The sequence below is a fragment of the Cetorhinus maximus genome, chromosome 11 (assembly GCF_964194155.1).
Source record: "Cetorhinus maximus chromosome 11, sCetMax3.hap1.1, whole genome shotgun sequence".
Lineage (NCBI taxonomy): Eukaryota > Metazoa > Chordata > Chondrichthyes > Lamniformes > Cetorhinidae > Cetorhinus > Cetorhinus maximus.
This window is the reverse complement of record NC_135889.1, coordinates 78285014-78297741: the sequence shown is the minus strand read 5'-3', so window position 1 is coordinate 78297741 and position 12728 is coordinate 78285014. Positions and strand designations below refer to the sequence as shown.

The 12728-nt window shown below is 42.1% G+C and overlaps 1 protein-coding gene across 1 annotated transcript in view; it reads left to right on the top strand.

Annotated features, from left to right (window-relative positions):
- The window catches only part of LOC144686705 (voltage-gated inwardly rectifying potassium channel KCNH7-like), a 219550-nt gene that overhangs the window by 130535 nt on the left and 76287 nt on the right, over nucleotides 1-12728 (top strand). Inside the window, exons 4-5 of the mRNA XM_078552292.1 lie at nucleotides 7211-7610; nucleotides 9504-9703. Coding sequence (XP_078408418.1) covers nucleotides 7211-7610; nucleotides 9504-9703 — 600 coding nt within the window. The remainder of the gene's footprint in view (nucleotides 1-7210; nucleotides 7611-9503; nucleotides 9704-12728) is intronic.

Here is a 12728-nt window from a genome sequence, read left to right as displayed (position 1 = left end):
CACCTACCAGTACCTGGTCCATAGCCTTGCAGGTTACAGCACTTTAGGTGCAGATCCAGGTGCCTTTTAAATGAGTTGAGGGTTCCTGCCTCCACCACCAAACCAGGCAGTGAATTCCAAACACTCACCACCCTCTGGGTGAAGAAAATTTTTCTCACGTCCCCTCTAATCCTTCTACCAACCACCTTAAATCTGTGCCCCCTGGTAATTGACCTCTCTACTAGAGAAACAGAGCATCCCTGTCTACTCTATCTAAGCCCCTCATAATCTTGTACATCTCAATCAGGTCAACCCTCAGCCTCCTCAACTCCAAGGAAAACAACCCCAGCCTATCCAATCTTTCCTCATAGCTGCAATTTTCAAGCCCTGGCAACATCCTTGTTAGCACATAAGCCACTGCCATTGTCTCCAAGTGTGATTACCTTGTACCTCCCAGTAAAACAATGTAGGCTCTCTTTAATCTCAAACAATCAAACCACCCAGGCTTCCTGTCAGGATGAATTCAGAACAGGTCACATTTTACCTTAAATTAAATACATAGACCTAAAATATAACAGTTTTATAAACCTCATAATTGTTACAACCTATAGGGCAATATTCACCCAACCAAGTGTTTGTCAGTTCCTGTGTGTGTGAAGTGGGAAAGTCCTGTATGATGGCATTGGGTTGGGATCCCAAAGTCATTCCTCCCTCTTTTTGCTTTCCCAGGGGTGGATTCCAATTCCTGCCAGGAACCCTGGCAGATCTGGTTGGAAAGCTACTGAGGTGGTTAAATCTTATGGCACAGCGGATGGTAAATGCTGAGTTGTTCAAATCTCAGAGGGAAACTTGAAACAACTGCCACAACTATTTTACAACTGTATTTATTTTGAGATGCATGCCTTGAATTCAGTAGTAATAAGACTACCAAGTCTTATAGGTTTCTTACAAAACTAAATTAAACCTTTATTAATAAAAAAAAATGATTTAAGCACATACATAGGTTTACAAATTACTACTATGATAACTCCTAGCTCCCCCAGTTAATCTAACTCCCAGTTACACCTCTGTTAAGGCAACAGTAAAAACACACAGATTTTAAAAGACCCAGGCAAAGTAACACGATGCCCTGAACAGTCGAATTCAAAGTGAGTTTTCTTCACTTCAGTTCGTGTAGACAACAACTTGAGGCTTAGAGACTGGAGGCCTCCACCCTTGTTAGATCTTAGAATGCCTTATTCTTACGCATACCTTATCTCTTTTATAAAGGTTTCTCCCTTTTTAATGTAAATCCCATTGTCCCAATATTCTTTTCAACTCTACTTTTCTAAAGATAAAAATTTTTCATAGTACCAATTTTATCAGTGAGCTTTTGGAAAATAAACACACTGTTTGGCTTCTTCTGACTAAGTGTAACATTTCACCACTTCCTTTGAAATTCAAATTACTCTGGTTTACCTAAAGATGCAAATTTTCCCGTTAGACCTCACATTCTAAAACTTCAGCCATGTTTACCTAGTTAACATTTCCAACCTAGCTTCTCTTGATACATCAAAGCCTTCAGACCAGCTCTCTTTAATTCAATTAAGTCACTCACACTACTCTTACCTTACAATAAATTCCAATAACATGATGAAAATTATTATATTTTCCTGACATTAAAATGACAACTAAAAGCTTTTTAACCATGAATTCCTTCTTTCACAAAAACAAAGGACTTCCACATTGTGTCTGCAGCTTGCCAGGATCACCAACAGGCGTGCACAGTGGGATGCTTCTCCAGTGAAGCTGAATCGATCAGTATTTTTTGGATAGCACCCCACCACCAAAAACATTGGCAGGGAATGCATTCCTGCTGGTGTCAGCAGCCCAGCTGCCATTTAATGCTCTGTTGAGCATTAATTGGCTGAAGGCAGGAGCTCTGCCCCTCACTGGGGAAGAAGTCCCGCCCCAGAGAGCTGTCAGCTAATCTGACTGACCTGCAGCTCAGTAGTCCCAACAGCACCACCAGGAGCAGTGGTCACTGCTGGGGCTACAGGCAGTCCCTTGAGTTTAAGTGCCAGGAGCCAGGCTGGAAATCAGTGTGGGTGCTTGCGTCGGGGAGAGATGGGGAGGTTCGGGAGGGGACAGGAAGACGGGGTGGAGTTCGTGATTGAAAGGCCAGGAATGAGGGAGCATGGGGAGGTGTTAGGGGGGTCAGTGGGGAGACCTTGGGGGAGGATACCTGATCACGAAAGGGGGCCTTTGCCACCCTTCATTAAATTTCAAATAGGTCAAGGAACGAGCAAGTAAGCAGTGGGAAGTCCAACTGGGGAATTTTACTGGCACCCCCACCTACAAACCTGCTATCGGGGGCCTGTAAAATTCTGCCTACAATTGTGGCTATGAAAGACAGCCTCTTTCAGAATTAGCTATCACTGTTTGACAGGTGATTGGCAGCATCTCAGAAGGCACTTTTTTTTATTTGTTCATGGGATGTGGGCGTCGCTGGCTAGGCCAGCATTTATTGCCCATCCCCTAATTGCCCTTGTTCAGAGGGCATTGAAGAGTTAATCACATTGCTGTGGGTCTGGAGTCACATGTAGGCCAGACCAGGTAAGGACAACAGATTTCCTTCCCTAGAGGACATTAGTGAACCAGATGGGCTTTTACAACAATCGACACTGCAACAATCGGTCATCATCAGACTTTTAGTTCCAGATTTTTATTGAATTCAAATTTCACCACCTGCCATGGTGGGATCCGGGTCCCCAGAGCTTTACCCTGGGTCTCTGGAATACTAGTCAATGACAATACTACTATGCCACCTCCTCCCCATAAAGCTGTATAGCACGTCACTCACCTTCAGCTACACTTACCTGCTGCCAGCCACCAACACAGCCTGGGACCAGGTCTTGCAGCTCCATCTTCTACCTCTTCTGAGGAGCAAGAGCAGAACCCACACCACCACCTACAGTACCAGCAGCAGCTGAAGCAACGCCAGTAACCTGATGCCTTCTCCTTAGCCACATGCCCCTCCAAAGGGCAGAGGGAATGGGCACAGAGATCTAGCTGGAAGGAGGCACGACCCCTAGCACAGACCTTACATGCAGACGATCAGCTCTCTCAATACGTGTGAGCACCAGTGACTCAGGAGGCTCAGGCTCTCATAGCAGGTCGCTGCTGATATCTGCAGCCCCCTGAAACAAGGCTTCCTTTCCAGTGGAGCAGGTGGACAGACATTGCCATTGGCTGACAAGGTGACTATCACTTAAGGACCACCTTCCCTCACCCTCCATCACCTCATACCCCACCGCCTCCCGCCCCCATGCCCCTGCCTCTTACCAAATAGTAAGCTCCTGCAAGGAGAGAAACCAGAGAGATGTAAGTGTTAATAATGACTTGTGAGGAGAGGAGGGAAGGACAACATTTGTGGAGGGTGACTGTGAGGATGGTGCGAGAGAGCAGTAGGATGAGGTTGTGTATGAATGTTGGCTGCTCAGATGGGAATGTGAGGTGCCAGGGAGAGGGATGCGTGGAGCTGCAAGTGTGTTGACCTGGAGAGTGCTGTGTACGAGAATGCTGGACAAGTCAGAGTGTGGGGCTTGTCTCCTGAAAGTGTTATGCCATTCAGGTTGTCTGTGCTCCTGAGGTGTTGAATCCTCTTGGTGCACTGCCTACAATTTGGAGGGACTGCACTTCTACAGCTAACTTACTTGGCCTGTTCCATCCACACCTGACTGATTTGAGGGGTTGTCCTATTCCTCCCATCCTTGGGAGAACTTGCCTCAGTGCAATTCCTCAGACCCCACCGCAGGGTTTCTAGCTAAGAGTGAGAGACCCGGGGAGCAGCCTTGCCTTACAGGTGCTGCATGCCAACTCTTCCCCCTACTGCAACCAAAAGGTATTCAACTCCCTCAACATCCCGCCGGTGTGTGACCATAGGTGGTGAATCATGAGGGTCAATACCCTGTGTGTAGTCACGATGCCTTCATTCTGTGGCAATCCAGTACAACATTTGAGTCTCTAAGGCAAACTGAAGGGCGGCTACTTAGCAATGAGGTCTATCCACTGATGAAATGGCTAATGAATCCAGTGTGCAGTGCCGCACCCATACACAGCATGCATACAATAAAAACCATGCTGCATTACAAAATGTAATAGAAAATACCACTGACGTGCTGAAACAACATTTCCACTGCTTGGACCACTCTGGAGGAGACCTGCAGCCCTCAGCAGTACCAATGTCAAGATATGTGGTGGTTTGCTGCATACTGCACAAGCTCATCGTCATGAGAGGACAGACCTTGCTGCCCGTGATACCCTGAGCAGCAGCATGAAGAGGAGGAAAAGGCAAAGGAGGAGGCAACTTAGAAAGTTCCATTCTGCATGGGCTGTCCTTAAAGAACTCATCTGAGTGAAGTCCCAATTTCCCATTCTCTAACAATTCTAAACCCTCCCCTCCCTCTGTCACTGACCATGGCAGTTTCCATGTGGCTGCAAAGCAGAAAGAAAGCCACCACAAAATACACATTCCAAACCAAATTTATAAATTCAGTCGTACCATAATGCAGACAAGAGTCAACTAATCACCCGTATGCATTTCTTTAGTGCCTGTCTTCCATGTGCCTTTAGCTGTTCTAGTGCTCGTGTGAGGTGCTACATCAGTGGCTGAGGCATAGCTGGTGGAAAGCTGATGACTTTGGGTGGAGGGGGTGGCAGTAGTCCTCGAGCAGCTCTGAGCCTAGAATGTTCATCTACAAATTGTCTCAGCATAGGAGGCAGCAATCTGGGCTGGTTGGCAGACAGGCAACAGCAAGAGCACTAGTGGAATGAGATAGTGGGACAATGAATGCTGCCTTCCCAGCTGCAGAGTCATGTTTCGTGGAGTGACTGCCAATCCCTCAGGGTCCCATGTCAGCAATCCTAGTGATCTGATGGTGGACAGTTTGCTGGATTGCTGTGAGACCTCTTGCACACTGTCACCCACAGCCATGATGGCAGCAATCTGAGCCTGCGTGGCAGTTAACTGGCCTTGCATGACAGCAGTCTCAGCTTCCACTTCAGAGCTCAGACATTGGATGGCTGCTGTTTGCGTTGTAACGAAGGCTATGACATGAGCATCGAATGATGTATCATGTTTGGGTCCACAAATGTGCAAACGGATTTGACGACCACTTCCATGCTGGAAAGGATGGGCTCTCGTACAAGGTTCCAAAAAGATTGGAGTCCATTCACTCCCCTGTTGTGCCATTTTTCACTTTCTCCCAGGTTAGAATTTCTTCAACCACAATTCCCAGCACCTGCTTCAGCCAAAATGTAACCACTCCCCCCGGACCCCTCCCCACCCCGTGCACTTAAGGGACAGAATTTTGCCTTTGGCGGGCAGGGGCAGGCAGGGGATCAGGACCGCACTGCGATTTCACACTGGCGGGCCAATTAAGGCCCACCCAGTGTGAAACACGAGCGGCAGCGCTGAGCGCCGTCTGTGGTGGGGGGAGGGGAGAAGGGCGAGCATGTGCGTGAGTGAGCACTGCCTAATCTCTCTGAGGCACAGAGCTGCCTCAGGGAGATGAAGAGATCTAACAAAAAAAGTAAAAAATAATAAAAGTTTAATAAAACATGTCCCCTCAGAAGGGACATGTTATTGATGAAAAATTCAAGTTTTTATTTTATTTGATTTCCAGAAATTTTGCCTGCCCGCCAACTGTTAGATCTGATGGGCAGCAAAAAATTTACGTTAATTGATTACTTAATGGCCTTAACAGGCCACTTAATTGTCAGTGGGCACACTGCCGGCTCTGGTGTGCACCCACCGACCGAAGTATCGTGCGACTGCGCATTAACGTCGGCTCACTCGGTCAACGCGCGTCATTTCACGCTCAAGCGGGTCAGGCACGTGCCCGCCTGCCGAGCGAAAATTTCTGCCCCATGATGTTGGCCAGCTCCTGATGCAAAGAGCCAAAAGACAGCGCAATTGACACTGGCCAGATGCAGAAATATTGAAATGAGCAGGATGAAGTTGGTGTGCTGCCTGTATTGCAATCAATGGGTGCAGGTTAATCCCCGCGATCCCTCTGCCCATTTTGATGGGTTATCCAACTGAGCCAAAGGTGTCTCAAAGCACTTTACAAGATGGAAGAAAGTGAACAGTGGCTGAGAAAGCAGAGGAAATTTAAGGGATGAAATAATGGCAAAGAAGAAGTTTTACGAGGCTTCTGAAGTCAAGGAAGGTAACAAAGTGAATTAGTTTGAGAGAGAACCCCAAGGGACAGTGGTTGAATGATCAGCCTCCAATGGTGTAGCAGAAAGAGAAGGGTCAGGTGAGTGGAGGGTATAGACATGGAAGTTTGATGGTAGAAGATTTCTCAGATAGCACTCAGTGAGGCACAGAGGGACTTTAAGATGAGTATACAGATTGAAAGTTCATTAACTGGAATACAGGGAGCCAGTGAAACTCAGCAAGAGTGATAATGGTGGGAGAGGACACTGACTACAGAATTCTGAATTGGCTGAAGTTTGCGAAGGATGGAGACACTAAGACAGTGAACAGGCCATAAGAAAATCTTTTCTTCCAGGTGATGAAGGTTCATATATCGGCTTCAACAACATTTGGGGAAGAGAACAGCTTAGACAGGCAATGTTCTATAGGTAGAAAAATGTAATCTTGGTACTAGGACCAATGTGGGGTAAAATGTTAAACACAGGAATGGTTTAAATATGGATCCCAGGCTTTCTACCATCAGATTTAACCTGAGAGCATGTCGAAGAGGTGAATGAAATCTGGACCAGAGCCATATAAATGATCCTGGGAGCTAAAATTAATTGACTTGAGCAAAATTTCTGTTAGATATTGGGCAGGCAATTGTTGTTGAAGGGTGTCAGGATAAATGTGATATACATGGAAAGTGATCCCATGCTTGCAACTAATATGGCCGATGGGAAGCATGTAATATTTATTAATGATTGTCAAGGTTTGAACCTGTGCTAAGAATCAAGTTAATTCCTTACCTCATTCATTCATTTGCTGCATAACTATTCAGAATTGTCATTGAGCTATTCTGCAGGAAACATTACTGAGGTTTTCTAAGCATTCAATTTGGGGTATACTGTATTGAAAGCAATTGTGCTGCATATTCTTATGCTGGGTGTCAGGCAGGTATCTTTTAGAAAATCAATGATCGCAAACATCTAATTTAGATGATGTGAAAAAGCTGTGGTCTCTTTTCTGATGACTCTACTGTTTTGACAGACAACAACACTGATTGGTCTTCTGAAGACAGCCCGTCTGCTGCGTCTGGTGAGGGTTGCCCGTAAATTAGATCGATACTCCGAATATGGGGCTGCGGTTCTGATGCTGCTCATGTGCATATTTGCCTTGATTGCTCACTGGCTCGCTTGCATTTGGTATGCCATTGGGAACGTGGAGCGGCCATATCTGGTACACAAAATTGGCTGGTTGGATTCTTTAGGACAACAAATAGAAAAACGATATAATATCAGCGATGCTAGCTCTGGACCATCCATCAAGGATAAATATGTGACAGCACTCTACTTCACTTTCAGCAGTCTGACAAGTGTTGGTTTTGGGAATGTGTCTCCCAACACCAACTCGGAGAAGATCTTTTCCATCTGCGTCATGCTGATTGGCTGTAAGTGATCCTTACTGTTTGAACTATTTTTAATACTAAATAATCAGAAAGAATATTAGTTTCTTTAATGTGAATACCAAAAGATGCTTCAGCTCCTTAACCTTGCCATGTTCTTTTGTAAAAAACAAACACCTTAAACTGCAAATCTTTTACCTGGGATCGATATCTGTAAATATACTCAACAAATAAATTCTCTATTCAGGATTATATTCAAATACTGCAATTGCTTTTTTATAAGGGGAAGGTCATTGGAGATGAACTCAAGGTTAATAAATCCCTGAAACTGTTACTGCAGTTCTGTGATGTTCTAGTATTTGACATGGTCTATATAATGTCAAGTAAAGAACTTTGTGAAATAATCTGCCCCCTTCCCCTTATTGTCATAATTGTCTAGAGCTATTTATGAGATGTCATCAGTTATTGATCAATAATTTATAATACTCATGGCACTGTCATTTCGCACAGTTCTGAATAAGCTGACATGATAATGATACATTTTAAAAGGCTGATTTACCAAGAAGGATCATTTCTGTACCTCAGTCCAGTCCCCTATTTATTTCTTAATTATATCTAATGTTTTTAGAATATTGTATCAATATATTTGTCCTAAATATATGCTTGTTTTAATATAAATACTTCTTAGTACAGATCTCATTTATTCCACTGTGGTGTACCCAAGGTAATGGTGTTATAATGTATCAGCTCCAGTGTGACTTCTGAGATCAGTGTTATGTTTGAAATTCCCATGGATTATTGAAGCTGCCATTTCACTCATGCTGGTGTGAACTTATTGGTTTCTAAATTATGCAATATGCACATAACCATCTTGAATTGGCTGCACAACTACTGCATAATTTACTTGTATGCAAAAATGTTCATGGTGCATTGTACCCTATATAGGTGACTCTGCATATCCTGGGGCCTGCTGAATTTAAGAGGTGGTTAGAACCCTAGTCAGGCCTGGGTGATGTTACTAAGTTGACATTAAAAAAAACCTTCTCAGCACAACAGGCTAGGTATGCTAAGGGCATAAGTCAAATCAGTCAAAATGTTTGCTGTGATGATGAGAATATAACATCAATTATCTTGTACTGGAGCATGGTGGCACTCAGAGGTTAAACTCTGAATGTAACTGTCTTTAGGTCAAACTGATCAATTGGATGATTCTACCTAATCTGCTGAGCACTGGAAACAGAAATAAGTGAGAACCTTCAAGCATGGCTAAGGATTATGATTGATTTAAGTGTTAATGGAAAGTGATCTGCTGAATGAAATTCCATACTTAGGTTAGAGATGTCCTAAGATTAGTGATACCATTATAGCTGTCATTGTTCTAGAATTTGGGCTTTAGAGAAATGTTCAAGATTAATACATTGAATTGATACATTGCCTACCTACCTTAAATACTAACAGCTGGGTGTTAAAGGCAGTCACTCATTTTACATTATATCTTTATTATCAAGATATTTGAATTGCATTTATGCTTGTAGTGGTATAAATGCTGCACAACATCTTAGCACTGATCACGTTTACTCAACTATGGTGCATCCATTGTGATGGCCTGACATTGAGCAACATTGGATGAGCGCTAGTTTGATTCTGTAAACTGGGGGAATACCTACATAGCTTGATTTAATTTTATTTGTAACGTTTTAAAATCTTTAGTCAGGCAAAATATCTGGTATATTTGATACACCTAAGCGATATAGCTAGCTTTGACAGCTATGATTCAAGATAATTCATAATTACTTCTAAACTTATGAATTGAACTGATACATTGCCAAATGGCTTACTCCTAAGTCCTATGTTCCTATGTATAATATATTTTTAAAATTACTAAATGTAAACGATGCCTAATCTGTCTAATTGAATCCATGTTTTCTCCTTGACCAGCATTAATGTACGCCAGTATCTTTGGTAATGTCTCAGCAATTATCCAAAGGCTTTATTCTGGAACAGCAAGGTATCACATGCAAATGCTTCGAGTCAAGGAATTTATACGCTTTCATCAGATTCCCAATCCTCTCCGTCAGAGGCTAGAGGAATACTTCCAACATGCCTGGACGTATACAAATGGCATAGATATGAACATGGTATGTACAACAGATCTGTTTATTAGTGAGATTCTTTTTAGTAGGCAGAACTGTGATTGACAAAACCTGTAAGTAGTAAAACAGAAAATTATCTGGGACACTGGAAGCAGTTGACTAACTGTCAATGTGCTATTAATAAACACAAGTAGATATTTGGAACACAGCTATTGCTGCTAATGCTTGGCACAGTTGATAAATTAGAATTCTGCAACTAAGATTAAATTGAGTGAAAACATTAAACAAAACTTGTGATTTAAGATTGAAAGAAATATAAAAATGATAATAATGATTAGGAATACACTATTAGAATTCTGAAGTTTCAAAAATAATCCTATAGTCTACCTGATTTTCTTATTTATAACCTGCATGACTAAAGACTCATGGAACTGGAGCTTTGGAAAGTAGCCTGAATGATCCAGTTAGAAACCCGGTCGGTACCATCAAATGTTAAAGATAGTTTCCTGACCAATCTGACATATGTGCTGAACAATATCAATACAAATGATATTTGAAGATGTGAATTTGAGTAGAATGACAACACTGGAAGCATTATGCTCGTACTTTATTGCCAATGCTATATTCACTACAATAGAAACATCCTGCCTCAAAATTACTAGTAATATGACACTTAACAGTCCTTCAGCATATTAAATCTCTACTTCTTTGGTGATTAAATGGCTGATAGTTTAAGGATAATTTTTCAAATATGTCAAGATAATTTTCACTTCCATCACTAATAATGTATGGAAACACACAAATGCTTGTAATTTTTGTGATCAGCTCACATTTTTTAATAAATTGATGAGACAACCCAGTATCAGATCAGCAGTTTTGGAACAGAGCCATATGAGAGCTGTGCCTATGCATCTCCCTTTCCTATCTACCAAAACCCACTTCCCTGGAAAGCACAGATATTCTGCAGTTACTACCATTTCTGTCCCTGGACAAGCATTTAGGTTGGCAGGAATTTTTTTGTAGTGCACAACTGTAACTTTTAAAAATACGCACTGAATGGTCAATCAATCGGCGAAAGTTTTTAGTTAAACTGTAGCATTTTTAGGCCCAAAGTAAGCAGCAAATCCTCTTCCTTGAACAGACTGTGATAAAACATTGGGGTTGAGATTCCACTGTATAGGATTTGTAACCTTTGGTAACATCTTTAAGTGAAATTGTGCTGTGATCTACTTTAAATGGTAAACAAAATGCAAACAAACCTATTAACGTGTGTTACAAATATCACATTTGTGTGGTGTTTTCAGTTCTGGTGGAGTTTTTAAACCCAGCGTTTTTTAACAGCCATTCAAACATATAATGCAAGAACTTGTCCATTCTTAAATTCTCTAGTGTCAGTTACAAAAGTACCAAAGAATATCTCCTCTTAGGCTAAATAGAGGTGTTCTTAATCTTTCTAAATATGTAACATTTTAGTCATCATGTTTGAAATCCCAATGTTAAGATGTACTAGTGTAAAAACAAAATCAATGTTTAATTATTTGTTGTACTTATAAAAGTTTATCTCTTCCTTACCTGCTTCACAACTTAATACGGAATAACCCAACCCCGTCTGGTAAGAACAGGAGGTATATGTCAGTGTTGTTTACAAGTGTGAAAAAAACAATTTTGTTATTTTTGCAGCTTACTGAACTATTTTGCTGCTTTCTAAGTTTAATTTGTGAGATTTCTGCATGAGCCAGTAGTTAGGTAATGAATTATAAAGAAAGGGGGTAAGGTGAATTGTGGGAGAAAACCATAAGACGTAGGGCGAGATTTTCCAGCCCCTCCCGCCAACGGGATCTTCTGTTCCCGCCAAAGTCAATGGTAATTTGAATGCCTCACTGCATTGGGGCTGGAAAATCCCAGCTATAAATAATAAAAGCAAATTACAACTTTTTATATACCTCAATAATTGGTTGTGATTTGACTAAAACTGACTGTATCCCACAGTCCACAGTACCTGTATCTTTTCTTATTTCTGTATGCATATGGTTTGCGTTGCATAGTTTTCCTTGTAAACATGTTTATCTTCACTTTATGACTGTGAACAAGTTGCCTTGCTTTGTCATTGTGATTTATTTTTCATGTCTGAGTATTTTAAGTTCAAACCATATGCATGACAGCATTACAAGGAAGGACTAGCTGCAATTTTCTAGCCTCTAAACCTTTGCACACTTGTCAGGTTTGCATGTATTTGAGCAAACTGCTACTGCACGACATGCTCAGATATCATATCATAAAATCTGAGAGCACTTATTGTAAAAAGAAATGAAAGAAAAGGGGAAATCATATTACATATGTGTGATGTAAAGGGCAGTCTCCCATGAAAGTCAGTAGAATGTGTGATGTTATGTATTACAATTACTAGATGTTAAGTTGATGGAAGCAAGCTACAATTTATTAGTACATGAAAGAAAGCAGTAGCATTTTACTCCATTTCCAGTCAAAAGTAAACAATTGAAATTTCTCCTTTTGAGCTATAGTATGCTATGAAAAGAAACATATACTAATTTTATACTTAACTACAATGTTCACTTTTAAGAGTGCTATTTTTAAGAGATACTACATACAGCAGATTTATTTTCCATAACCTAAAAATATTCTTCAGATTGGTTATGTGACACCTAACATCTCCCTACACATAGCTCTTCAGGCCACATTGGTCCAGGTTTTGTGGTCACACGTACAGCTACCCAAAGGCTTTTCACAGGCTTTTAAGCGATAATGTATGAGGCAGAATTTTATGGTCCCCCCCGTGGGTGAGTTTGCAGGCAGGGAGCCTCTAAAATTTCGCAATTTTTCAGACAGTGGGAAGAGGTCAGCGACAGGTCGGAAACCATAAGGCAAACCTGCTAGGGCCTAGGCCAGGGAAGGGGTGGGTGCCTCCTTCATGGGCCCTGTTTTCTGATCATAGTTCCCACCCCAAGGTCTGCCCCTGACTCTCCACACTGCCCCCACCAACTCCCCCTCACCAGTGCCCACTCCCCACCTGGCCTGTGCATCATGCCCCCCCACCCTCCTTGCATCAACA